We start from the raw sequence: 26,814 nt of genomic DNA, 5'->3' as shown, positions 1-26,814 counted from the left end.
ATGCTTACTGTGGTAATTATGACTCTAACATTAGAAACCAGATGGCTTGGAGCTGATTTTCTGTGTGCCTTTGTGGTTCAGGGTGATTTTGGAGCACAGGGGCTGTGCAGCCATTTTAATGAGCCTGTGTTGCTGCTGACTGGAGAATAGGTCTGTAGTACATACTTGTTCCTGTTCCTTGGCCATCAAGTGACTTTGCATTTTTTGTCAAGGTCTTCAGATCAATAGTCATTAGAGAATGAGATTATGGGAGGATGTTGAATCTAGAATCTAATCATCAGGCTTTTAGAAGTGGCTAGTGGGATGATTCAGGCACAGAAAGAAGGCAGGCAGCTTCCTCTAGCTTGTGGATTTCTTGTCTGCTGATATATGCTGCTGGATGGCAGAGGACTTCACTTGTAGGAATTAGAGAGTTGAACTGCAACTGATTTTAGTGTGTGTCTGTATAGGCATGAAATGCTTTATACAGACTAGTCTGAACAAGCATGAATTGTAGCCTGTAGGTAGCTTTGACTTAATTGGAGAACCATTCAATGCTTAGTCAAACACAGCTTTTACTTTTTGTTTCAATATACTTTCTGAGAGGAAAGATTTGTATTGGAGAAGCAAGCTTGAAAAAAACGTCAAGGAACAGAGCGTGCAGTGCCCATTACTGCTGTAGCTTTCCTTTAGCAACTGGAAAGTTGTCACTTGAATTCTCTTATGCTGGGGGGAAGTGCAGCTTTGGTAACAGATGTGTAGGCTACTTCTGTGATGTCAGCAACTTCCTTGGGACTTGGTTTATTTCCTAAACCTGTTAGACTGATGAGTATTATGTATGTAGAGTGCACTTGCTGAAAGCGATGGGTTTCAATATTGCTTGCTATTGGCTTGGCCTGTTTTGAATTACTATGCTTTGACTTTCTCAGTAACAATGCAGTCTCTTCCCGTGTGCAGGCTCTTGGTTCTCCATTTCTTTTTATATGCATTATAAAGAATATTTTTTAAAAAAAGAAAACAAGTTCTGAGCTAGCAATATTACAGCTGTTTTGTAAGTGGGTATGAAATTAATGTACACAAGTGGACTTTCTGTACCCTTCCCTTGCCCTAACTAGTGCTTGGAGTACCAGCTGCAGCCTGCAGGGTTACCTAGAAAAACTTGCAGTGGATGTAATCGGGTTGGGATAGAGGCCTGAGAGTTCTTATTCAAAACTTATCACTAAGGTCACTCACTGCCTGTGCTTACCCTCACTGTGCTTGCATTGTGCTCATTCTAACTGCCCCTCAGCTCCTAGAATTGAAGCCTCTGTATCAAAATCACCTATTTGGCATTTTTTATCCATCAAAATATTCTTTCTAAAAAAAATTAGAATTAACAGTTCCATAATCTTGTACTACAGAATCCTTCTGTCCTGTGAGACTGCTAAGCATTTCATGCACGTTTCATCTCAGTGAACTGAGGCTGGAAGTGGCAGTGCTGCTGCTTTTTCTGAGGGCAGTGCAGGGTGCTTCTGTGTATTGCAGCAGTGGTCATAATTACCTGTAGTTCCACAAAAGATAAGGATAAGCAGGATGCAGAGCAGAGAACAATCTCTTGATGGTCCTTTGTTCCTGTCTGTATCTTCTCAAAGAGCTAAATATCAACTGGACAGAATATTCTATGGAATTCTTGCTAGATGCCTTGCCCTCTGTATAGAAAACAGAGGAAATGGAAATAACCTGGCTGATGTATATCATGGAAGCCTACCAGAGCATTTACCATTACTTAGTAAATCGGCAGCATATTAAGGGTGTACTGTAAGGGTGTACTGTCTTGTTTTATTTTTAAAATTAATTTTATACCAGGGAACTGTTACACGAGTATCTCAGCTACTAGATTAGGCATATTTTGTGATGTTATAAGTAAAAAAGGAAGCAAAAAGAGCCTCAGATCAAGATAACTGCTGGTTGTCAGCATGTGGGTGTGGTATGTTTGGCTGCCTTGAAAAATAAGCTGTTTCCTAAGGATTATGTTCCAGGGTTTTTTTTAATATTTCCTCTAGGACACTTTTTAAAATTGGCCTTCCTGTAATGAAGTTTGCAAGGCAAAGGAAAATTCACAGTAGATTTTTATCACTTAACAATTTCTTCACTAGGCTTTCCCTTAACTAGCTAAATACACTTGATTACATGCTCATATGCTATCAGAATAACATCTGTTGAATTTACTGCTTTTTTTTATGAAATAGGTGAAGACTTGTTAATAGAACGAGTGGCACATGCAGGCATGATCAACCCAGAAGATCGATGGAAGACACTGCAGTTCAATGGTCCCGTTGCCAATTTTGAAGTACAAATAAGGGTGAAGTGTGATGAAAATTACTACAGTGCTCTGTGCAATAAATTTTGTGGCCCTCGAGATGATTTTGTTGGTCACTACACATGTGATCAAAATGGAAACAAAGCCTGCATGGAAGGTTGGATGGGAGAAGAATGTAAACAAGGTACTATGTTTACTTCATTTTCAACTATATGAACAACAGAACTGAACTGTAGGATTTCTATAGTCTCAGTGCTGCAGCCTGTTAATTTTAACTGATACAGCTTTATCCTTTGCATAAATGTTTTTGTCAAAGTGTAACGACTTTTTTGCCTGTTATTTCATCTTGAAATAAGTTTGAAAAGTAGTTTTCAAACAACAAAAAATTCTTCCTCTAGAGCGAAGCCTAGGGCAGGGTACAGTCTTGTGCGCGTTGTAGGGGATGCACAAGAAATTCAGAATTCAAAGCAATGAAGTCTGTTTTCTCTCATTGGCCTTATTCAGAGGGAATGTTCCTTGAAAGGAAGATGGTGCACTGTCTATAATTGTGAGATTTTACTGAACAATAATCTAGCAGTAATACTGTAGGCTTCTAATCCTTTAAAAATCCCCTGTAACACTTTCAGGATTTAAGAACTTTAAAATTTAATGTATGCAAAGCTGAAAGCTTTCTGATAGCTCTTAATGTGAACAGAAATTCAAGTATAGTCATCTTTTTTTAATGCACTGCTAATCTGCTATCAGATCTTTGTGTTTTGCCTCTATTCTCTCAGTGAGTAATTAGTGCTGAAATAACTTGACATACTCCCTTTCTGTTGAAGCCTTTTGGTTTTGTTCCTTTTCCTCTTCAGCAAAAAGCTATTAATGAGAGGGAAGACCACCTTCAGGGCTTAGTCAAGGGCTTGTGTATCTTATGATAGAACATCAGTCTAATTGGTTTAAAAAAAAATACACTTTTGATAAATATTCCAGTACTGGCACTGTCTGCCTGTTTAGTTTGCTATCAGCTGTCTTGATGAGTTACCCTGAGTTATTCTTCACAAGCAATAGTGTTGTCTCGTGGATTCTCTCACTAGAAGCAAGGAGTATTAGAACATGTCCAGAGATGGCCAGCTTTGCATGAGCAACAAACAGGTTGCAACACAAAACCCATAGCTGAACAGTTGAGATTGCTGCTGTACTGGGGACGTCTGACAGCTCAAACTAACTGAAGCCTAATCCCTTTTTTTATTTGCAGCTGTATGTAAACAAGGATGTAATTTGCTCCATGGGGGTTGCAGTGTACCTGGGGAATGCAAGTAAGTCTGCATGCTTGAATATTTTGAGTACTAATATTTCTAGTGATTCTTGTGTATGTTACTACTTTGCAAGGGCTTACATTAAAAAGGAAGATCTGTACAAATGCGTGGATGTCATTAGATAGTAAGCAGACTTTTGCAATCCTGTGGTGTTCTTGTGTATAGGATGGGATATTTTTTTGCCTCATGTAACCATACACTATGCGTTTATCAAGTAAGAAATATCCTCTTCTTTTTAAAGAAGTCCGGAGGAGCTTTCATCTCTATGTACTGTTTTCCCTCCTTAAATAAAAAGGGAAACTTAAGAGTGACTGGTATGAATAGGAAATATTCACTGTACCAGAATGCTGAATGGGTATATATCATGAAAACATAAAACTCTTCCTCAGAGAAGCTTTTTTGATAGTAATGATGACAGTAGCAACCTCAACCTAAGTCTTCTACCCCATGTGAATATTCTTCGCCCCTCGATATGAAATAACTGAAATGTTTTTGTTACTTTGTGATTAAGCAGGCTTTGAGAGTGGATTGTTCTTACTCCAGTTCATGCATTGTGTGGTGTGTTGGGGGAAACAGGTCCTGCTTTATGCTGACTGTTGAGGAAATGAAACCGGTCTACTTGCAAACGCGATCATTTAAGTTTTTTCCTATATTTGTGATTGGTTTTAAGATATATAGAATATTTTTGCTTGGGATGGGTGAAACAAGTGGCTGTCTGAATACCTGGGAGCTGGCAAATACTATTTGAGTCAAGCTCTGACAGTTTAAGGCAATTCTGCTTCATCTTCTACCAGTAGCTCCTACTGGTAAATAGTATGGCCATCACAGAGGCAGCAGAAGAACAATGCAGGTAGCCTAGCTTTGCTGGCTTTGGAGTGCTGTGAGCGAGCTCTGGAAGCAGATATGTGAACCAGTCCCGTTCTGCTGGAGAGCTGGAGGTTTCTGACGATAGAGTATGGCACAAAGAAAATCTGAAATAATTGCATCTTAGTTTCATGCTGCCTTAACTTTTTCAGATGCTCCTGACTTGCAGAAGATTGTGTTGTAGTTCTCAAATCTGACTGAATTCTGCACTAATTCAGTATGCAAAGTACAGTGTGGTGCTGTGCATATGAAGTTTCACTTCTGAAGAACTAAAAATTTCTCTAAGACTGAGGCAGATGTTTATCTGATCCCTGATTTCCGTTGTGAAAAAGTATTTTTAATGGCTTTTAGGATCTTATTGTTAGAAATTTTCCTGGTGATGTTGTTTTGCGTGTATTCTTGTTACTGTTGATCTTTACTGAGCAAGAGATACTCCTTTTCCTGAGCCTTTCAAGAACCTTAGGAACCTATTTTACTGAATTCTGCTTCATCTAAAGGTTTCTTGAGTTCTTTATCTATCTAAAGAGTGCCCTAGGAGCCTGTGAATGTTTGCTTTTGGAATGAAAGAGTCTTTGAATAATGATGAATGCAATTAGCTTAAGGCAAATGTGAAACTCTGGGAGGAAAGGAGTTATTTTCATTGTGAGCTTTCATTTGTCTGCAACTCTTGCTGTATTGGGAGGGACAGAAATTGGAGAGTGGGAGGAATACTTTGAGGAGGGAATACAGAGCCACTGAAGATGAGGTACGGGTTCTTAGGATAGCTTTTTTTAAAGGTGTCTGTCAGTAATTTGTGTCATGAGCAAAGCCTTCCTGCGCATCGTGTCAAGGACATAAAGATGTATCTAGGTGCCCCTTGCGTTCTGCCCCCCTTAACAAACCTTGCCAAAGTAGCACTGAGGCTACTGAAGGACTCTGACCAGAAATCTCACTACTTTGGATGCATTCAGTCATCTAAGAAGTGTACAAGAGGAAGGAATAGGGGGCTTAGTGATCCAGATGGGTTGAATGCTGTTTGTCTTAATTCTTCATACCTGTCTACTCAAGTGATAGTTGATCAGCAGGTTGAAGGAAATTAGTCTATTCTTATAGTGTATGGCCACTATTTCTACTATTGCAAAAGGCTCTCAGCTCTCTGAAAGCGACTTGTTTGCTTGAGCTCAGTCATGCAGATATCTCTAGTTTGTATTCCATAATGGTTACCAGGCTATGTTAGAGGTGGACCTTCTAATCCAAATGGATAATCCTTTCTATAGAAAAATGGTGCTGAACTAAAAATAAGGCTTGGAGATGTGACCTTTATCTTCAGCAGTACAAAGGAAGCTGTTACTTAAAAAAAAAAAAAAAAAAATCTGTTTGGTGCTATTGAATTATAATCTAGATTCCTTCTTCCCGGTCTTTGGACGGTTGCCGCTGTCATTTAGCAGGTGAAAACAATGTCCTTTTTTAATTCAAAAGGAAAATGAAAATGTGAGGAAAACATGGGTGTGAGATGCGTGGAAATCTACTGGTGCCAGTTGCTACTTCATTGGCAATGTGTGCAATGGTATTTATAAATAGAGATGGAAAGGAGTTTCCATCTTCAACTTGCATGAACATGCAGATAACTTCAGCAGTGACTCTGAATTTATCCCTGTGCTTTGATATTTTCCAGAGTAATTTAGGGCTGTTCTTGGATTAAATGTTTTACCAAAACCAAGTTTTTGCTGTAGCTGAATGACTGGAAACTACTCATAACTTACAGGTTGCTAGCTGAAGCTGAATCTCATCAGCTGAGCAAATACAGATGCTTCGTCTTGAAAGGAACTAATAGTGGTGTTAAGTTTGCTATTTTCTTGCATTTTTTTCCAAAAAAAAAAAAAGAAAAATAGCAAACTTCAGGACACCATGATGTGAGAAATTTTTATGGTTTTTCTTATTCAGAAGACAGTTAACCTCTTAATACTGCTCAGCTTATATTTGACTGCATCTGTGTGGAGCTATGGTGGAGCATAGGCCAAGTCCTGGGAAATGCAGGTGTTACCCCCCCCCCCCCCACACACACACAGTTCGCTGAGAAAGCATGTTCCTGATGTGTAGTTGCACCCCAAGAACCACTTACTGCAAGCAACCCTTATGTTCTGGGTAAACCATGTTGAACCATCCCCTCTATCATATTCACAAAAACCAATAAGGCACTGGAGCATGAACGTTAACTTTCAGTAACTTTATTGTAGGAGAAATGGGTTTGTAGGAAAGCTTTGTGTCATTTGGTCTAGTAAGAACTGTAGCATTGAGAGAAGTAGAGGAGTAATTGAAGGGTTTGAGTGCACTAATGAGCATCTTGTTGACAAAGCTGACTGTCATGCCTGTTACAAAGGCAGGAAGGCAGAGAATGCATCTCTGTGACTTCGCCAGTTCTCAGTGGATACCATACTGCCTGTAATTCTGAATTGAATGCCCAGAATTGTAGGATCAATTAAGACCATCTTGCTCTCTGCTATTCAACAATCTTGTGAAGGATTAAGCAGGCTTTCTTATAGTTATTTTAAGTAAATAGCTAATATAAAGCCATTGTTCTGGTCTATGTAACACCATCCTGTTCACGTCATCAGAAAACTCAGTGGTTTTCTATTTAAGAAGGTTGTTTTTCCCCTAACCTCCAAATGATGCATTTTGCTTCTGTTCTTAATGTCACTGCTTTGCTTTGTTTTCCTGTGTTCAGTATTTTGGCCACACTTTCTAATTGAAATCTGAGTGGGAGAAGCTCCCTCCAAAAATCCTGCTACAAAAAAAAAATAATCATGTGTATATCTCTGATCACACTGATCTTTCCTCCTACATTCATAGAATGTACAAGATAGCAGGAAGATGATAATTAGAAGCATGTATTGCTCTGGGGAATGTCCTCCTTGTTTCTTTATTTTTGGGCTCCATGCTTTGACATGAACTTCATACATAGTTTTAATTTTCTTTGTGCTGTTGGTGTTTGGTGTTTAGTTGTTGGTACACATTAGTTGCACAAACTTCAGTAGAAAGGTGCAAAACAGGAGAGAATACTTAAGTCAGCTCTAAGCTTGCAATATGTCGTTTCTCAATGAATTTTGCACTGACAGTTTAAGATCTGCAAATAACTAGAAGCGTTTGAAGCAGGAGAATAAACCGCGTGAGAAGGTGGCATAAAACAGCTGAATGAATAAAGTGGGCCATAGAGAGCACTGTGGCTTCTTGGTGCATGACAGACTTCTTCCTTTTCAATCAATCCCAGCTACTGAGGGACTATGTTTTTCAGACTGTTAGGGTCTGAGTACATCTCCTCACCTTTCCACATCATGACTTTTGCTGCATGTGGAATATTGTCGTAAAATCGTGGAGAATGGAAAGATCTCCATAGTCATCTAGTCCTGCAGTCCACCCAGAGTACGTCAGATAAAGCTCACGGTGGTTTACTTGCGACAATATGGGATCTTTTGAACTCCTTGTGCTGTCTGATTCAAGAATCTCCATTTTAATCTAGACTTAATTGTATGGTTACTGCAAACATGCTCAGGGAAAACAAGAACTGCTGTCAACTTTTTTCTTATTTAGAACTATTCCAGAGGAATATAGGAAAAGCATAGTTCTCTAAGAATAATTTGTACTTCACAGAGCTGGAACTATTGAAAAAAGCTATTTCTTTCCCCTTCTCTGGGTATCATCAAATTCTGCATGATGGTGGGTGCTTATGTGGAGTTTCTCAGTGAATTTGTGGCTTTGAATACACTGTAGAAGATCTTTATACTGGAATTTAGCTGCTTGAAGCCTCACTTACTTCTGAGTATACACTGAGTTGAATTACTGCGGTTTTATCTGCCTGTCTTTGAGAACCATTTCTTTTCTTGCATGGTTGCAGTTTCTTTAGTCACAAAACTGAGAAGTTATCTCAAAGTTTTGCTAATGTTAACTCCTGCCACCTCCTCTGCCCTGGCCTTGTACTTAAATTCTCATTACCTATTGCCCCCAGACTCTCATCTAAGAAAAATGAAAGCTGTGAAACGTGTGTAAAGTTATCAGGATCTTCTCTACAAATTCAGTTCCAAAATGACCAGCAATTGTTCTTCTATTCCTTCTGCACTCTTTGTTTTAATCCTGACCTGCAGGGAGGCTTTGGTCTGGGAGCAGATGCCTGAGCTTCAGCCTTCCATCAGGAAGTTACTAAACTGTAACGATCTATTTATGGTATCTTCTTTTGTACTGTTAATAACCCAGCGAAGACTGAGATTAAGCCATCTCTGATTTTTGTTTTGTGGTTGGTTGTAAAGAGGAGTTAGAGCTGATATGAAGTCAGCAGAGGGGAAGGACAAAGGAAGTAGAATCTTGATTCCAGTAAGAATTTCCTTTGTCCATTGAACAATGGGAGTCTTTATTAATTCTCTAAATTTGGCTTTCTTATTTATTCAGATGTGAAAAACTTAAGTTTGCAGAAACTTCCTAGCTATCCTCAGTAGGGAGATGGGAAGGAAGAAATTTCAGCCCACCACTAGCAGCAGTGACAGTTTTCCTTTGCTTCAGAAAGTGGTCATTATTTGAAAAGGAATTCTGTTCTTATAGATGTTGTTCCTCTATCTTTTGAGCTTTTTTCCCCTTAATTTGACTTGATTTTTTTATCTTCAATTTGCAGTGTGCCCATTTCTAACTTGTTTTCACTTCATCAATCATATCTTGCTCTTAGTGAGCTGGGATCTATTAAACATTATCATTTTAGAAGGAAGTGGGATTAAAGCTGTCCTAGCACCTGCTAATGTAGGATGCGACCAGACTTCCTGTTTAAGAGGAAATCCTAATTTACTCTTCCTTGTAAACTGCAGGCTGATCAGCTTACCACATAGTAACCTTTTGACTTGTAAACACTGTGTTCCTTTGATTGGGCTGCCCTTAGCCTGTAGAAATGATTTCCCTTCAGCTTGGCGGTATGTTTAACAGTAAAGTTTGTGTTGAGTACAATGAAAAAGCAACAACCCTTTTCTGTTAAACTCATCTTAATGCAGAGTTGAGCATACCTACAAATTCAGGTAGGTGCTTAAAATGCTTTCAAGTTCCAGGAAGGCAGCAGTATTTTTCTTTTCGCGCTTAATTATCAGTGCAGTGTTAAAGAAAATTGGTCTCTATTTAGGTATGGAAAACAGATTTACTGTGTGTCTGTGTTGTGATGCAGACTTTCAGCCCTTGAAAATGCTTGTTGTATGTGGGTGGGGAGCTGGCTCGGGCTGCCATAGTCATGGTGAATCACTGGCAGCAGTGCCAGGTTTGGCATGGATGCTGGCTTGGGCCAGGGCCAGTAAAGTGAGTTAGTGTTTTTTTTTTTTATTGTTTATTATCAGCTTCTGAAAAGTTTTTTCTGTCCCTGAGAAGGAAGGAAAAGATCAAATTTAGCAGGAACGGTATTTGTTTTCTCTTGCTGCTAATACAGCAAAAGCAAACTGCTTCTGAAGTATGCATGTTCACTGGGCATGTTCTTCTGACAACCTCACATGAATTAAAAAAAAAAAGGTTGTTGAAGGCCTTTGGACTGCTCAAACAGCTGAGGCTGACATATACAGATCCTGCAGCTCTGAGGCTTTGAACTGAGAGAGGATGCTGAGGCTGAGAATTCAAAGTAGTTCTGGAGCTTTGTGTAAGAAAAGCTGCCTTGTGAAGATCTGCATCAGAATTCTTTCTGCCTGTGTACATAGAAATATATGCCAACATAACCTGGTCTATTCCTCTGGGGATCGATAATGCTCACTTAAATGGTGGAAATGAATTGATTCCCAAGGAGCCAGTTTTTTTTCCTCGTCTTTTCTGACACCCAGAAGAGTTATGATTTCTTCAATGGTATTCAAAACATTCTACTTATAGACAGGTAATGGATTTAAAAACAGATGTACCCTTCTGTGCATTTTTATCCCTTGTCCCCCCCCCCCCCCCCCACGTGTTGGAGCTCAGGTCTCCTCTGGCCTGCCTGTGCCTAGACCCCATTCAGGTCAGGGTGTCAGATGATTTTATGCATCTTAAATGGTCTGTAAGAAAAACTTAAGAGCGGACAAATGTTTTCAGCTTATCAGAGCTTACTAATTCTGTTTGATTAGAATGTATGTTAAATGCACTTTAAAAACAAAACAAAAACAAAAAGCAGAGGCTAATACCTTTAATACTTGTCCTGTAGCATAAATATTATCTTGTTAGCATAACTTTGGGTACATTACAGGTGATGTAATCTAAAGACAGTCATCTCTGAAGAAATCTTGTGGTAAAATATAAACTACTTAAATGGATTACTAATGGCTTTTGCTTCTGTTCTCCTTTTACCAAAGATACCATTTTTGTGAATGTTGTTAAAGATATAATAGAAATAAAAATTCTTTAGATAACTCTTGAGAAAACTGAACACAAAGTAGCTCATCTCCTGAAAGCATTCTCCTTTTCGAAAAGTTTCGTTAACACTTTGTGCATCAATCAACTTTATCCTGGTGTGAGATGATTGTGATGATGGGATTCCTTATGTGAAATCAGGTATCCCTTCATACGACTCTCGTAACACAGTGCTTAGCTCGTTGCCATTGTGTGTAATGGGGTTGAGCAAGGTGAGTCCATGAAAGATGTTCAGCAAGACTAGTGTGTGCCTTCTAAAAGGCAGAAATATAACTGTTATCTGTTGCACACTGAGCAGCTGTCTTTGTTCTTGAGAATGGTAAGTGTAGCATTCAAAATACCTGTAATGCTGATCAAGCATCATGTTGCTAACTTTTAACGTGTGAACTTACATCTTAGGTGTCATTATGGTTGGCAAGGACAATACTGTGATGAGTGTGTCCGCTACCCAGGCTGTGCTCATGGGAGCTGTAATGAACCATGGCAGTGTAATTGTGAAACCAACTGGGGTGGCCTGCTCTGTAACAAAGGTACTTAACATTAATTTACAGGAAAAATAAATAAAGCTGCATGATTAACTGATAATTCATTAACCACTTTTTCCTGGTAGTGTACAAAAAGCAGTATTTCTGCCTCTAATCCTTTCATGGCAGGTGGTAACTAAATATTAAGTATAGGAAGCTTAAGACAAAAGTCTTGGAATGATCCTGCCTCCTCTAACTCGTCCAGTTCTTTTGTTCATCCTTTCCTGTTTTGTGGGTAATAGTGAGGTGAAAGCCTAGCTAATGGAATATGGGGATGATATGGGTGAATGATGTTCCAGCCAGAAATGCATCTGTATGTCTGATTAAAATAGTAAAATTGGAATTATTTCCTGCTGATCAGCGTTTTTCTTTGTCCAGATTTGAATTACTGTGGAAATCATCATCCCTGCCTGAACGGTGGAACCTGTATGAATACTGAACCAGATGAATATCGCTGTGCTTGCCCGGATGGCTACTCTGGAAAGAACTGTGAAATTGGTACTTCTGGATATTGCATGTGTAACCTGAAACGGTTTTAAGCAGAGCTATGCTCTAGTTAGCCTTATTTGCAGGTGTAGATAGGAAGAACTCACTTTTTCTTCCTCTTAACATGTTTTGGGCCTTGGAACTAGGTGGTCTTTAAAGGTTCCTTCCAACCCAAAGCATTCTATGAACTTTGCTCTCTGAATGAGGAGGTGAAATAAAGTAGGAAATGTATTTGTCGAGTTCTCAACTGATTATTAGCAGAAGATATGTATTAGTGCCTAGAACAGCTCATAAATCTTCCAAGACAAAGCAAATTGATTCTACAAACTAGATAACTTACCTGAAGAAGTCCCAAAATATAAATGCTAGCAGCATTCCCTTTGTCTAGTAAAGGGATTGCTTTTCTTTCCCAGAGCTGCCTTGGCTTCTGAGAGAGGAGGTATCTCAAGCAATTGTTACTTTGCAGCTCCTGCAAGTGTTACAACCCTACATGGAATGACAGCAGGCAGTGCTGCCTGTAATTACAAGTAGCTCTGTTCGTTGCTGTTTCCAAGGAGCAGTATTAGAATGAAGCTAAACAGAGCTTTGATACTTAAGCTGTTAGTGGTTTTCAGATGTCTGCATACATCTCACCTGCTTTGTGTCACCAAAGGTTTTTTTAAAAAAAGCTGGAGCAGTCTGGAGGTGAAAGTGTGGGGCTGATGCAGTATATTAATGTGAAACTTTAACTGCTGTTTTAGAGATGTGATGGCCTATCTACCCTTAGGCCTTTAATGTTAGTAGTTACAAAACATGATGCAGTTTTTGTAGTCACTTTTAATCAAAACATGCTTTCTAAGTATGCGAGTTCTTTATTTGATATTGGAAGAGTATTTAGCAAGAATGTTTCCCTCTTTCTTCCAGCGGAGCACGCTTGTGTATCTAATCCCTGTGCTAATGGTGGGACTTGTCATGAGATTTCATCAAGCTTCAAGTGTCACTGCCCATCAGGGTGGAGTGGACCAACATGTGCTATTGGTGGGTATGCCTTTACTGATGGTTGACCTCTTGGGCTGGAAGATTTTAAAAAAGCAAAAACAAACAACTAATAATCATGCTCTGTGGGTATGGAATTTAAAAGTGGTCATTCTGCTTTACCTGGCATTTAACAGCTTCATTTTGGGAAACTGAGAAGATTAATGGTGTTGTGTGGCCTGTGGTGTGTTAAAATCAATGTGTATGTGATGCAGTTTTAGATTTACAAGTAGTGAAAAGCAAAGCTAGGTCATATTACCTACAGAGCTTTTAAAGGTAACTATGAAGAAATGCTGGGAGAATTTTAAGCTATTTAGCCAAACTAAAGTGTAAAAATAAAGTGAAATCTCTTTAAGAAACAAACATTAAAGATGCTTCCTTAAAGTAGTTGGAAGAATAGATGTCTCAGTTAAGAACTGAAATCTTTGGTTTGGAGGGCAGAAGAGGCAGTTGACATCTTTTGTGGGGATATGTAACAGTTATGTCCTAGTGGATATCTGGGTTTGATTTGCACATTGTCCGGTTTTGAAAGACTCTTACAATGTTTTTCAACAGCAGCTGTATTTGAAAAATATTGGTTCGGCCTATGTTAGGATTGTGATGTGTAAGCTGTGACAGATCAGTTCTTCTCAGTTTGTGGGTATAAAACTGCAGAGATCCTCTTTCCCCAATCTCAAAAATGTGAGAGAAATCTAAGAAAAAAAACTAGGTTAGAATGGTAAGCTTCTTTGTAAACTGTTGTATGCCAGCACCTCTTTCTCCTTGCAAAGTTACTTTAAACCTTGTAATGGAAGGTACACTCTGACTTCACAGATATTGACGAATGCGCATCTAACCCTTGTGCTCAAGGAGGGACCTGTATTGATCATATTAACTCATTTGAGTGTATATGTCCACAGCAGTGGATTGGAGCAACATGTCAGCTTGGTAAGTAATCACATTCTCTATCTTGGAAAGCCAGTGAGAAGAATTCTCAAGTAATGAGTATTGAGTAAGAACTGAAGCTGCGTATTGCTATTATTATTTTAGCTCAGTTTTTAAATAGATGTTTCAAGCGAACTTGTGACCAGGAGTGTGCCAGCTTAAGTTTATTTAAATAGTTCTTCTAGAATGCCCAGTAACTGCTCTGTCTCAAAATACAGCACTGGTGATGGTAGCTCCTAATTAATGGTGGCAGAAAGTGACTTATCCTATGGAGGCAAGAAAAGGGTTTGCCCTAACTAGCATGTTACCCTTTTTGAATTTTAGCAAATGGCAGAAGTAAGATAGCATGCATGTGCTATTGTAGATCAGCGTGCTTTGAAAACCTGTTGTATGTAAATGGTTTTATTGCCCTACCAATTTGTGTAAGACAAGCTTCTGATGCTTGGATTGCATGGGTACTTTGCTTGGTGCTGCGGTAATCTGTTTCTGGGTTTGTTCTTTATTCTCTTCTTTCTTTTATCTTCTTTCACAGATGCTAATGAGTGTGAGGGGAAACCTTGTGTTAATGCTTACTCTTGCAAAAATCTCATTGGTGGATATTACTGTGACTGCATTCCAGGATGGAAAGGAGTAAATTGTCATATCAGTTAGTATTTCTTTAGTATATATTTTGACCGTAGGATATTTTACTCTTTTCTTAAAGGTTTAATAATCAATAATAGCGTAGATACTTTTATAAGAAAAAAATATTTGCTGTCAGGACTTAACTTCTAGCAAAGTAAGTTGAAATTAGCATTTGAAAACTTAGGAATGTAATTAGTGTTAAAGTCAATTTAAGTAACTCCTAATACATCTCCCTGGAGCAAGACTGTGTCCCTGATTCTGGCTGTCACATACTGGTTCAGTTTTGAATAATTTTACCTGAAAGTTTAAATGTGAAATTAGGTGATGCTGTTTAATTTCTGTCGTTGAGTTCCAAATTCTTTAAAATAAGAATATCTAAAGATTTCAAGCAGCCTTGCTTCCCATTTCAAACATCTGGAAAATGGAAGTCCTTTGCTCTCCCTTTTTATTCTAGACATGTATTTTAGTGCTTAGTCTTCTATAAATTCTAATACTTTGTGTATTTTATCCATAGATATTAATGACTGTCATGGACAATGTCAACATGGAGGTACTTGTAAGGTAACTCTTGTCAGTTATTATACCATGTTGAAAATAAATTGTTTTAACTAGTTACAAATTCTGTAGTTCTAACTGTTGGTAGGCTAAACGAGACCACAAGCTAAGATATGTAAAAATCTTAGTGTTTCTCATGCAGATTCTGTTCATGAAATCTTAAAATGATTTTGTGGTGCTACTCCTGTTCACAAAGCCAGAGTATAAAAATGGCTTGAAGTATTTTGTACGAGTTTTATCAAATAAACAAGCCTTCCTACAGTTCTGTTCTCCTTTCCTTGAAGGATGAAGTGAATGATTACCATTGCATATGCCCTCGTGGTTTCATGGGCAAAAATTGTGAGATAGAGACAAATGAGTGTGAAAGCAATCCATGCCAAAATGGAGGCCGCTGCAAAGACCTGGTGAATGGATTTGCTTGCCTGTGTGCACAGGGCTTCTCAGGGGTCTTCTGTGAGGTGAGTGCCGTGGCTTCATTAACTACAATAGTTTTCATGGCTTAAGTTCTTAAGAATTCTCAAGAACTGTGTCTTGAGTGCTCTGCTCCTGGATGGTTCATGCTGTAATATGTAATTAAAGTTTCAGCGAGTCTGTTTGAATAATAGAGGGAAAATTGGCTGCTTGCCGTGTGTGTTGCAGGAAATATCTACCATTCATTCCAGATGCTAAAGTCCCAGCTACTGAACTTGTATTGGGAAGGGGAAATTTAAACTAATGGAAGGAAACAAATGGAAGCATCTGATAGAAGAGATCTGAGGAGTCTTTCTTAGACTTCAACTGTTTTCTGTAGTCTACTTTATATGTTTTGTATGAGAATAGCGTGCTGAAAATATCTTGCAGCTGGAATTGTACATGTTCTGGTGAATTAAATGCTTAGAGTACTGAGGTTCCTTCTGATTAGCTTTTATTTTTTCCCTCTTTAGCTGCATAATTATTAAAAAAAAAAACTAAAACTCAGTGTTGGACTGGAGGCTAATACTCTAGAGAATAAAGTTCTGTGCTTTTTAAGAGTCTCGCAGAGGCAAGTACATTGGTATTTAGCTTATAGCACTCTAGTCTGTGGTTATAAAGGATAGAAAAGGGACTGGTAGTGTTCCACAGTGATCATGATATACAGCTTATGTCTCATACCTTGCTAAGTCGTTCTGTTTATTCAGCCTCCTGCAAGGAAGAGGTATCTTTATCACAGTATCAGGAGTCCTCTGTATCAGAATTGACTGAAGTAACCTGAAGGTTCCCTCTGTTGCATGATGAAATGCAGTGTAGAAAAACCATAAATGTTAAAGCTTGAGGTTTCTTGTAAATTATCTTCCACTGTCTCTGGCAAGATAGAGCTATTTACTCCTCAGAAATGAAGCTGCTGCTAACTGTGATCTCTCTTACAGATGGATATTGATTTCTGTGAACCTAACCCTTGCCAGAATGGGGCTAAATGCTATGATCTGGGAGGAGATTATTATTGTGCCTGCCCTGATGACTATGATGGAAAGAATTGTTCTCATCTCAAGGACCACTGCAAGAACAATTCCTGTAAAGGTACCTGCTGTTGTCCAGATACTTGTCTTACTGTATTGATGGCGTATAGAAAAGTAGTCTTACTGAGATCAGTATAATAAAAAACCACGTTGTTGTCTTAAAACGAAATAGGGATAAGGAAATGCTTGTGACAGTCTTTTTGAAGAGGTAGAGTGTCTTAATTTTTGGAGAACTCCTTCAGTCTCTAAAGAGAGGTGACACAGATTGTGGTCTGATGGTTTATTTTTCATTCTTAGTAATAGACAGCTGCACAATAGAAGTCTTCAGCAATACTACCCAAGAGGGAATTCGTTTCATTTCATCTAATGTTTGTGGGCCTCATGGGCGGTGTATCAGTCAGCCAGGAGGGAATTTCACCTGTGCCTGTGACAGAGGCTTTACTGGAATATACTGTCATGAAAGTAAGTGGGAGTTTATTCTAAATGACTTCTGTAATCTAAACCCCCTTAAAGTCTTTTTTTAAGCTCTACCATGTGATGCATTGGGATTTTAAGAGTTGCATTAGAGCACAGTGAATTGTCCAGTTTCTTCTGGTAACTGTTGTCTTGCTGTAGTCCTTCACTCTGTGAAAGAAAACTGGAATTAGTCCAACTTTGCAAATGTCTGTACCCAGTAACTTTCTGTACAGAGTCTTACAAAAGAAGCCATGGCTTTCTCTGGTGTGGGTGTAGTGGAGAGAGACTGATAAACATAGCTTAAGATGTGCATTGCTATTCTGGGAATTTCTTGAACATCTGGCTTTTTATATACCAGCTGAACTTAATGCTTTAGTTTATCTTGATGTGTGAGAGCTTTTGGAACCCTTACCAAGCTTACCAAAACAACTGTTTTGAGCTGTTCTTGTGTATTTGAAAGTGGAGAATGGCTTTGCTGTTTTCTGGAGGCCTAGAAGTCACCCACCTGGATTCTTGATTATAGTAGATCTAGAAGACAGTAAAAGACAGAAGAAGATAGTAGATATAGAAGGCAGCCTTGAGCAATAACTGCTGACTTTTTGTCATAGATATCAATGATTGTCTTGGGAAACCTTGTAAGAATGGTGGGACATGCATTGATGAAGTTGATTCATTTAAATGTTTCTGCTCAAGTGGCTGGGAAGGAGAATTGTGTGACACGAGTAAGTACTACTATGCGTTGCATGTTAATGTTACTAATTTTATAATAAAAGTCATGATGGTGTATGGCTAATAGTGCAGTAGTTTCTCTGTTCTTTGGCGAATAAACTGAGTAGACTGTTACTGAAGTAATGTTAATACAACTTTCAGGCAGCAGCTTCAAAGGACTGCTCTTTTAATGGGACTATCATCTGGTGGTTTGGTGTTCTTTGGGCTATACCTTGGGAGGAAGACTTTCTTCTCCTTAGGAGAGGCAAAAGTGAAAGACTGCTTGGAAAACTCATTTGTTTTATTGCTATAAGCATATGTAACTTCTCGTACTTAGTGCTCAGTGACTGTCCTTTACCAGATTTACTAATCCAGGTTTGTTTCCGAATTTGAAAAGCTTTTTCATTTGGAGACTTCAGATCAGTGCAAGCTATAATGTGCTTCTACTTTACTGCAGGAATTAGAAATGTCCTAACAAAGAACTAGAATTTACAACTGCTGCAGTTTGAATGATTATTGAATGGATATTGCTAGTTAGTGTTCTGTATCCTGGACTCAGTGGGAGTAAGCCTTTATTCTTAATACCTTGGCTGAGACTCAATGAACCGTGGTTAAGAAAGAAGCATACTAGGTGAAATTCATGATTAAGTTACTTCAGAGCAAACTGCAGTTGATTCTGTGCTGAATGTGGCTATCTACTCTCAATGAAGTCCCCTCTAAAACATGAAGGGAAGTTGCTGAAGCTTATTACAGGATGTACATCAACTTAAGTGTGAAAGAAATGCTGAGAAGCCTTTGGTAGATATCACTGCCAAGAGTCTTTCTGTGTAGTCCAAATTAAGATGGTCTAGATTAATTGCTTTAACTATTGAAACTTGTCTCAAGTTAAAAGAATTCTCTAAAACTACTATGCATGTATTCACACACATATATGGTAAAAACAGCTATGCTATGTATTTTGGAACATGAAGCAGGAGAGAGAGCTTCATCTCGTGGCAGACCTGAGTTTGGGCTCATATTTTGGGACATTGTGGTCCCTCCCTATAAATTGTATGCTAGAAAATTCATAAGGTTCGAAACAGATGTTTGCTGGAATAAAGCAAATGACTTTCTCTCTAATTACTTGGCAATCAGCAGTATTATTACTGAAACTTTCCTCTTAAGTTCTTAGTCTTCCGTAATGTGTTGCTCAGTATTAAAAATTGAAAACTTCTTTATACAAATATAATTCCTTAACAATCAAAAGCACTGTTTTATTACAGAACCTATTTTATAGAGAAATACTGAGTTCTTCCTCATGGTCTTGGCTAGACTGGATTGGCTCATTTGAATAACTCTTTTTCTAGATTTCAATGATTGTTCTCCTAATCCATGTCACAATGGTGGCCGATGCATTGATTTGGTAAATGACTTCTATTGTGAATGTAAGAATGACTGGAAAGGAAAGACTTGCCATTCACGTAAGTGTGTTTCATTTTTTTTTTTCTTTGCATGAGTCTGGCATTCCTGAAATTTAAAATAAATCAATCACAATAAAGCCATTTTGATTACCTCTGCTACTTTCACAGCGACTTCTAAATAATTTAATTTTTCACAACCCATAGTGGAATTGTGCCTTAAGAGATGCTTTTAGATTCCACTATTTTTGGTTTATTATAAAGTTTCAACTGGAACCATGTGTTTCTTGTACTATTAAATTTTAAATGCAGTTTCTAAAGGAAATTGTGACTTAAAAACTACCCAGTCATAATTTCTGCTGGCCTGAAGTTGCTAAATTTTAACTTATTCAATGTGTAGGTGAATACCAATGTGATGCAAATACTTGCAGCAATGGTGGAACATGTTATGATGATGGAGATACATTCCGCTGTTCGTGTCCTCCAGAATGGATTGGAAGTACTTGCAACATTGGTAAGCTCTTTAACTGTGTGCTGACAAAAGTAGTACAGAGGAAATAACACTTACCTGTTTAGTAAATGGGCAAACCTGTATTTTAGTTGGTGTATGAATTCAGAGTGGTTTCTTGCTTTTGTGTAGAAAAACATCCAGTCATAAGCAGCAGTCAGCATTCAGGTCTTGTGCAGGCTGTTCGTGTCACTTGACACGAGATACTGAAGTCTGGAAACTCATCTCTTGTGATGGGTTTATGTGGTCATTTCTGTAGCTCCTCAGCAATTTGGAGCACTTGGGCTCATGTCTTTAGAGACTAAATAAAAAGTCAAAAAGCTTTAGGGAACTTAGTCCTCAGCTTTGCCTGAAGCTCATAATGCAGATCTCCTAGTGAGCAAGAGAAAACTACATACAAGCACATGTACAGGAAAAATAAGAGTTCTTCCTAGGTGATTTGCAGGGTTGTTGCATTCTGCAGGGCATTACTGCCAATATCTGTGATGGGAGTAAAATTCAGTCTGCGTGGTATGTTTTATTTCATAAGCCTCAAGCAATTGATCATGGAGGTAGGTGACAGATACATGGCACTGGAATCTGCTGGTGCTGATTCAAATACTATTCAGGTATTTTGACATATCCAGATGATCAGTATCTTACTTGTGCTGAATAGATACATTTTCTGTTTTCAAAGCTAAAAACAGCAGCTGTATACCAAACCCTTGCATGAATGGTGGAACATGTGTTGGCAGTGGAGACTCCTTTTCTTGTATCTGCAAAGAAGGATGGGAAGGACGTACATGCACACAGAGTAAGGCTTCTCTCCTTTATTCCCTTGAGCTACTAGGAGTGTCTAGCACAGAGCTGTTAATTGAAACAGAGCAAGCTTATAGTGTTCAAGTGCCAAAATATCTGAATCATTCAGGGTGGGAAGTAGATGGGAAGATGATGCCTTGACTAATGAATGAAGAACTTGTCATGTTTCTTTTTCTCAGCTCCCTGCCATAGTCAGTCTTTCAGCCTCTTACAGAAAAACAATCTTCAGGAATATGTATCTATGGGGACTGTTTTGCTCTGTGTGTTAATTTTAATGATGAGAAGTATGTGGGAAAATAAGGTGGTAGTGCATATTCCAGAATCTGCAGCTATTTCTCTTAGACTAGCAGTTAACTATTTCGGTGTACCTATACAATGAAGTGGTTAGGTGGAGTAAGGCCTGCAACTGACCTGCAAATTCTTCGTGATGTGAAAGATACACTTAAGAGGTCTGGCATTTTGCACATATATATATATGAAGTACCAAAGTTGCAGTCATCTTTCAGAAAGCATTTACAGGATGTTTGTTTTAGGCACTGTCAATACAACCAATACCCCTGTTTTATTTTTATGTTGACATTATGCTGCATATCAGTTTGTACTGTAGATAGATCAGGATTACTGAAGTTGTAAGACATTCCATTTGTCACTATTTTCAGTATTCTGAAAGTATTTCTTCAGTCTTCTAGGTCTAACTAAATTTTCTTTACAAGTGGGGAAATTTCTTAGCTTTTTTTCTCTTTAAACTTAATGTTGCACCCTCCAAATAAATACACCAGAAAAGTTACATTGGTCTGTCTTTTTTGTAGATACCAATGACTGCAACCCTCATCCATGGTAAGTAGCAGGATTCCACTTCTATGCCTATTGTGAAAATAAATCTAAATACAGGAATACAGATTTCAACTCCAGATTAGAACTATTTCTAATCTAAAAAAATGAAACCAACCTTTGTGCAAGTCCAAAAATAATTGTCATATTCTTCTATTCCTTGACAGTAGCAAAGCCCCCAGAGCGATGCTGTGTTGACTTGTGTATGAACAGAAAATATTTTGTTGTAGTTTCCATGCCAGAACTGACTGGTGACTGACTTACTATAATATGAAATGAGTCAGACTTGATAACATTTCAAGTATTTACTCTTGAGTTCAGAATGAGAAATAATCAAAACCTGTTAAGTTTACAATAAATAGTTCTAGAGGAATGTGGAAACATCCAATTAAATTGAATCTTCTGTATAAAGTTTTAAGGTTTTTTGAGGGGAGGTATGCTTCGGGGGTATTCTAAATACAAAAGTTCTCATGTATTTTTGAAAGGGAAAAATACTGATGTAGATTAAGCAAGCTGTCTACATTATTGCTGTTTTCTGCTTCTGCAGTAAGCTGCTCTTTATGTATTGTAAATTATAAAAGCTCAGGCTTCCTCTGTATTAGATTTGTAATGCTCTATTGATGAACTTCCAACAGTGCTTTTGTGGGTGTTGCTGTTACTGAGCAATATATTTATCTAAAAGTGTGCTCTGTCTACTGATGGAATAGGTTTGTCCCCCTGAACAGTAGCAGAAGGCTTAATTAACAAAGCTTTAATTACATGCCAATGAAACAGTATGGTTCAATGAAGTTTTAAAGCTAGTATTATACATTAGCAAGGACTTATTTTGTTGAATAGTGAGAAAGTGCCATAAATTGGGCCAATAGGAAGGATTTGTTTGAACAAGCTGTGTAAGGAAACTGATTTTTGCTCATCTTTAGAGTTGTGAGTGAACTCTGAGAACACCTCTGTGATTTATTATTTTTACAGTTACAACGGAGGCATCTGTGTTGATGGTGTGAATTGGTTTCGATGTGAATGTGCACCTGGATTTGCAGGCCCTGACTGCAGAATTAGTAAGTAAAGCACCAATATAGGCAAAGATTTGAAAGGGGTACCATTCTGGCACACAAGTCAGAAAGAAGACTGACTCTTTTGCATTTGGTCAGCTGAATTCCAAATAACAGAAGCTGAGTCCGTCAGGCACTGGTACTCACCTTGCAAGCAATGGCAGTTTCTGTTCCTTTCTTTATTCTATTTAACGGTGTAGAAGTGACTTGACTTAAATTATACTCAAAGACTAAGTTGCTGCTTTTTGCCATGCATTTCTGAAGGGTCATAGAAAGTATAATTAAGTTGCTTATCAAAAGAACTAATTAAAAGATAATGCAGTAAGTGTACTATTTGATGTTAGAAACTAAGATCCACTGGGACATCATAAACAAATGAAAATATGAGGGGTGTAGTGGTGGCATATGAATAACATGCAGCTAATAGAGCACAACGTTTTTATCACATTTCTTGCAGAGATCTTTTGAAGCTATAAAACAAAACTAGCTATTAACCTGAAGGACAGAAACTTGAAAAGGGAAAAACAAAGACTGCACTTAATTATTGTGGACAAATGTTTTTTAATTGAATACTACCATTTTGACCTAATTGTCATACACACATATATGCACAGGTTTACTTCTTTGGAAGATCAAACTTTGCTCTTTGTCTTGGTCCTGCTTCTCAAGCAGTGCAATGTTGTGTGTTTAGATAGAGATTACATCCTCGTTCTGCCAGACAGTCCATGACCTGATACCTCTAGTCAGTAGGTAATTACAGCACTTACGGCAGTAGATTTGACTTGCTGATCTCTGGATGAAGAACCAGATATGGCTTGTAATCACATGTGTATCTACATCCAGATGCCCATTGAGAGATTGAACTGTCTGTCCTCAGACATGAAATGGAGAGGACTACTCAAAGACAAATACTGTGTATCTGTAATGGGCTTGCTGACTTTTCCCCTTGTGTGGTATATAGATGAAAGGAGTAGACCTGACAAAAATGCCTTTTACAGAGAGCTGGTAAGACTACCAGAATTAACAGCTGTTTAGATGGCCCTAAACCAATATAGCTTGAAGAGAAGAAGCTTCTGTAGATTAGATATGAAGAAGAATTTCTTCTTGGAAAGTGTGGTTAGGCATTAATCTTCCTAAGGAAGTGGAGCCCTCATCCCTGGAAGTACATGAGATGTGGATGTGGCGCCTAAGGAATGTTGTTTTGTTTGGGTTGATGGTTGGACTTGATGATCCTAAGGTTCTTTTCCAACCTAAATGATTCTGTGGAACCTTTGGAAGATGTTTTGGGAGGAATTGGTGACAATCAGCAATGAAACAGCTGGGCCCTATGGATCAGAGCTTGACAGGTTTGTTTGTTACCTTTGCTAGACATTTGCATAAATTAGTTTTGCTCGATTCCCCAGTGTTCTGCATCTGAAAGAACAGTGCTTCCCTCACCTTTTTTGATAGACTTCCAGGTCTAAGCCTCAATCTTTGAATGGTATTCTGTCTGTAAAAATAACATAAATGTCTACTCACTTTCATACTTAAGATGTTGTGTGAAATGTCCGTCACAAACTAAGCTCTACGTTATTCTTCCTTCTTACAGTGGATTAAGGTTATTTCAAACCTAATCAGGTGGCACTTTCAAGCCAACTGATTGTTCAGTTCTTGCTATGTAACTTGATGAAAGCGTGTGCTTTTCTGTGAAGTCTGAATAGCAAACTCTAGGGCTTAAGTCCCACACTCTGTTCTGACACAAGCTGAATATAGAGAAGACATTTGCACCTTCAGTTGTCCAGTACTCCTACTCTGAGTTAAGTCAGTGGATGACTTGAGTGCTGTTTTTTTCAACGGGGCTTCAGTTAGGATGGAAATAAAAGAAATCTGTTAGAGGCTGCTAAGAGGTTACAGCTGAAATGGTAGTGCTGCCCAGTTAGGACAGCCAAGCTGTCTTTTGTATGTTGGAAGACCCAGCGTTGTCAGATTACATCATGGTAAACATCTAATTGCAATCATTTAATTATAGTGCTCTATGTTCTTGCCATTGATTTGTACCTATTTTCTATCTAGATATTGATGAATGCCAATCTTCCCCTTGTGGATATGGTGCCACTTGTATAGATGAAATCAACGGATACCGATGCACTTGTCCTCCCGGAAGAGTTGGTCCTAGGTGTCAAGAAGGTATTCCTATATCTACTATCAACCTTTACCCAAAAAACAACTGTATACAATGCAGTTAGTATAGAATTCATGTGTAGTAGTCTGATGTATAAGGAACAGCAGCAAAAGTAGGCTTTCTTAAAATGTGTAAAGCTTCAGTAACTCTGAAGTGTCTGTATATTTCTTATTTAGTGATTGGAATTGGAAAGCCTTGCTGGCTTAAAGGAATGACCTTTCCTCATGGCAGCAGGTGGGATCAAGAATGCAACAGCTGCCACTGTTTGGACGGCCGTATTGACTGCACCAAGGTAGGTATTTTGACCTATTTTTTTAAAGTCATTCTGACTGAAACGTGCTTAATTTTCATACATAGTTTGGTCTCTTTTCAGTCTAGGTTCTTGCATGGGTCACCCTCAAAACAGCCTTTTCTTTGAATGTCCACTGACTTCTTGTAGAAACATTTATGGGCTTGCCTTCATAATGGCAAGCTTTTATTCTGTTCTCTGCCTGCCATGACAAACTCTCTAGAAGCAGATAGGTACCTTGCAGAAAAATAATTAGGAATTGTAAAGGAATAACGATCCTTGATGATAAACTTCTGCCAAATACTTGAAAGTGGTGTTAGAGCTTCTAATTCTGTGAAATGCTAATGCCAAAGTAAAGGACAGTTTCCTTAGTGGATGATATTTGCCTTTATGAATTGACAAATTGCAATGTTTGTGTATTATGGATAATATATTGGAAGAAATATGGTTAGTGTAGGTGCAGATAGAATGTGTTAGCATGTATACTTAAGGACTTTCAGCTGTGCTGTGATAGTGTATCTTAGTGGATTTGTGGTTGCTGTGCAGCTTTACATCACAGCTGGGGAGAGACATGACTTGTGCTTTACAAGTTGTAAGGCTAGGTGGGTGGCTCGAGATAAGAACTAACAGTACTTGATGTCATTGCCTCAACTGGATGTTTCACGTTTCACTGGAAGCACTAGTTTGAAAACTGCTGGCTTTCACAGATCTGCTCTGCCTTTGTGTTAGTTTAAGTAGGTATGCCCTGTAGGCAAAGAAATAACTTGCACTTAATTATTCAGTGTGCATTTTTAGACTCTTTATGATATTGGGAGTTTGAAGAGAGCAGTGCATGGCTGTAACTATAACTGCAGAAGTACTTACTGATGTGAAGGGAGTCTTGAAGATGTGTACCAGAAGGCAGCGTGCAGCTTTGAGGAATAAGTAAAAGCGGTGTAGTGAGTGCAACTTCCTTGGTTCAGAAAAAGTATTAGAAGTTCAAAGTAATGAGAGATAAATCTGCAAGTCCTTCAGTGTCATCAGTGTCTTGGGTAACCTTTGCTCAGTTTACACTTCAGTCAATACAAGATGTTCATATTTTCAAGTTATTCTGTCTGCTACTAAGACTGTAACATTGTAGAAAGGTGATTTTTTTTTTTTACAATCAGCAGTAGGTCATGACCTTTTCATGCAAATTGCTTGTTTTGATTTGATGCGTAAGAGCAATGATGTGTGACAGTACTTTTGTTCTTTATTTTCAGGTGTGGTGTGGGACAAAACCTTGTCTGTTACACAAACTTTGGGATAATTCAAATTACCAATGTCCCATGGGTCAAGAATGCCAAGAGAAGTACATGAAATGTTTCCATCCACCGTGCACTGAGTGGGGAGAATGCAGTGCCTCTGAACCTCTGCCTCCCAATATCAAGTGTCTACCTAATTCTGGGTACTTGGACAATGACTGTGCTAGGATTACTTTAATTTTTAATGGAAACAAAGTCCCACAGGTGAGAACAGAATTATTAATGAAGAATGGCAATATATGTAGAGATATATTCCATGTTAAGACATAGAAGATTAATGTTTCTAACACAACTCCTTGCAGTTACTTGCAAATTTTATTTTTAGACTCTTCTGTTGATATAAACTGTTTGTTCAAAGGGCAAGGAAAAGTTAGGATTTATACCAAATACTTTGTCTTTTAAGTTTCAAAGAAGTTGTCTCTTACAGTCTGAGCCTGTCTTGGTCTATACTAGGGTAGTCATTACAAGCTCAGCTTCTTACCCTCCGTTCCAGGACTGTTTCTTACTTTGCCCTCTTTTCTTCTTTCATCAGATCTCAGTAACTGCAAAAACTCTGAAGGTGTTTACTTTTATGTTCTTGAACTGAACTCATACAATCTGTTTCTTCTAACAGGGCACTACAACTGAAAATATCTGTTCAGAAATTCGGTATTTACCAGTTACTAGATCTGTTTCCAGGGACAGAACTCTGATAATATTATGTGATCTGTCATATTCCACAGAGAATGCAGTAGAAGTTGCTATTGTAAGTATGAGGTGTGTGTGTATGTGTGTGTGTGCATGTACACAAATGTCTTTGTGTTAGTTTGAGCCACAGAAGAGGTTACTGCTTTCACTTCAGTGAGGATACTGCAGTTTTTGGCTTAGGCTGACTGTACAGTGACTTTGATCTCACGGAATCTCCTATACTGCTGGATAGATGA

The 26,814-nt window shown here is 38.4% G+C and overlaps 1 protein-coding gene across 1 annotated transcript in view; it reads left to right on the top strand.

Annotated features, from left to right (window-relative positions):
- Positions 1-26,814, top strand: part of JAG2 (jagged canonical Notch ligand 2) — a 59,567-nt gene that overhangs the window by 27,151 nt on the left and 5,602 nt on the right. Inside the window, exons 4-24 of the mRNA XM_048950238.1 lie at positions 2,208-2,462; positions 3,516-3,576; positions 11,209-11,339; positions 11,712-11,831; positions 12,723-12,836; positions 13,647-13,760; positions 14,290-14,403; positions 14,896-14,942; positions 15,221-15,394; positions 16,322-16,472; positions 16,709-16,873; positions 17,476-17,589; positions 18,922-19,035; positions 19,373-19,486; positions 20,157-20,273; positions 21,088-21,115; positions 22,079-22,164; positions 24,211-24,324; positions 24,496-24,611; positions 25,850-26,095; positions 26,505-26,636. Of these exons, the coding sequence (XP_048806195.1) occupies positions 2,208-2,462; positions 3,516-3,576; positions 11,209-11,339; positions 11,712-11,831; positions 12,723-12,836; positions 13,647-13,760; positions 14,290-14,403; positions 14,896-14,942; positions 15,221-15,394; positions 16,322-16,472; positions 16,709-16,873; positions 17,476-17,589; positions 18,922-19,035; positions 19,373-19,486; positions 20,157-20,273; positions 21,088-21,115; positions 22,079-22,164; positions 24,211-24,324; positions 24,496-24,611; positions 25,850-26,095; positions 26,505-26,636 (2,627 nt within the window). The remainder of the gene's footprint in view (positions 1-2,207; positions 2,463-3,515; positions 3,577-11,208; positions 11,340-11,711; positions 11,832-12,722; positions 12,837-13,646; positions 13,761-14,289; positions 14,404-14,895; positions 14,943-15,220; positions 15,395-16,321; positions 16,473-16,708; positions 16,874-17,475; positions 17,590-18,921; positions 19,036-19,372; positions 19,487-20,156; positions 20,274-21,087; positions 21,116-22,078; positions 22,165-24,210; positions 24,325-24,495; positions 24,612-25,849; positions 26,096-26,504; positions 26,637-26,814) is intronic.

This window comes from Lagopus muta, chromosome 6 (assembly GCF_023343835.1).
Source record: "Lagopus muta isolate bLagMut1 chromosome 6, bLagMut1 primary, whole genome shotgun sequence".
Lineage (NCBI taxonomy): Eukaryota > Metazoa > Chordata > Aves > Galliformes > Phasianidae > Lagopus > Lagopus muta.
Note: the sequence above shows the minus strand (reverse complement) of the source record. Positions and strands in the feature narration are given on the sequence as shown.